Here is a 1564-nt window from a genome sequence, read left to right as displayed (position 1 = left end):
GTGTCACATATGACCATTTTGCAGACATAATCCAATTCTTGTCTATAGGTACAACTCCTAAAGCGTATTCGATGCAACAAAAGAAAGAATTGGTAGTTTAGGCTGTAGATTTCTCCATTATCGTCGTACAATTATATAAAATGGGATCCAATGAAATACTACATAGGTATGTCTCGGAGTACGAACAACAAAGTATCCTTGCTGAAGCGCATGGAGGGGTTGCGGGAGGACATTATGCAAGAAGAGAAACTGCGCAGAAAATCCTATGCACAGGACTATGGTGGCCGATTGTGCATAGGGATTCCAAGACCTATTGTAGGGCATGCCATGTCTATTAGAGAACAGGGAGGCCTTCACGAAGAGATGAATTCCCTTTGAATCTGCAAGTGTCACTACAGGCATTTGATAAGTGGGCAATAGACTTTGTGGGACCAATTCAACCACTAGGAAAGAAGACAAGAGCCAGATACATCATTACAACGACTGAATATTTAACAAAGTGGGCTGAGGCATAGCATGTGAAAGATAGTAGCGCAGCTACAACTACGAAGTTCATTTTCTAATATATCCTGTCTCGGTTTGGCTACCCTAAGATCTTGATGAGTGATAGGGGTTCGCACTTCTTGAACAAAATAATTGTTGCATTGCTTGAGGAATTCCAGATGTATCATCATAAAAGTATGTCATATCACCCTCAAGCGAATGGAACAATGGAAGCCATTAACAAAATCCTAGAAAGCCCCTTAACAAAGATTTTCAGTGTGAAGCGAAATGACTGGGATGTGCATATACTAGCGGTCCTCTGGGCATATAGAACCACTTGTAAAAGTTTGACTAGACAAACATTGTTCATTCTAGTTTATGGGCAAGAGGTTGTCATGGCAATGGAGTACGTCGTGCCAATTTTGCGGATTGCAGCGGTTACAGACATGGCCGATCGAGATACCATGGAAGAACGCCTTGCGCAACTAGTTGAATTAGAGGAGTATCGCTTCTTAGCGGGTTTTCATCAACAGGTGCAAAAGGACCACGAAAAGGTGTGGCATGATTTCCATATCAAACAAAGCACCTTTAAGAACGAAGATTTGGTATTACTATATGACAATAAGTTCACAAAGTTATCAGGGAAATTCCAAATTCATTGGTTGGGGCCATATGTTATTAAGGAGATTACGGATGGAGGTGGAGTTCATCTTGTGAAGTTGAATGGGGAACTGTTTCCAGGGAAGGTCAACAGGAGTCATTTAAAGTTGTACAGAGGTGATCCTGCCCCTGCGCAATGACTATATGGACGTGGTATAGTCTTAGTACTCTAGGCAACTGTAAGGAAGTGAAAGACTATAAACTACACTACTCGAAGGTTAGGAAGGCGAAGTGAATGGGTCGCGCGATGAGTCGAAGGAAAGCACAAAGGAGAGTTGCAATGAAGGAGTTGTGTTTGAAGGGTGGGTCCCACACAACCTGGCCAAAAGGTGACCGTTGGAAGCACTGTAGCTGATTAGATGGCGATTTTTCCGTTAAAGGGAGCAGGGGAAAAGCATTTATGGAGCATATCTTTTGAAAT

At 42.4% G+C, this 1564-nt stretch overlaps 1 protein-coding gene across 1 annotated transcript; it reads left to right on the top strand.

Moving 5' to 3' along the window:
* The first annotated feature begins 710 nt into the window (after positions 1-710).
* Positions 711-1283, top strand: LOC149183581 (uncharacterized). The gene has a single exon (XM_089414995.1). It carries the CDS (start codon positions 711-713, stop codon positions 1281-1283), a length of 573 nt encoding a protein of 190 aa, XP_089271121.1.
* Positions 1284-1564: the final 281 nt, after the last annotated feature.

This window comes from Pinus tabuliformis, chromosome 3_2, assembly GCF_031772625.1.
Source record: "Pinus tabuliformis cultivar Carrire ecotype Pingquan chromosome 3_2, CPIR1, whole genome shotgun sequence".
In the NCBI taxonomy this organism is placed as follows: Eukaryota; Viridiplantae; Streptophyta; class Pinopsida; order Pinales; family Pinaceae; genus Pinus; species Pinus tabuliformis.
Note: the sequence above shows the minus strand (reverse complement) of the source record. Positions and strands in the feature narration are given on the sequence as shown.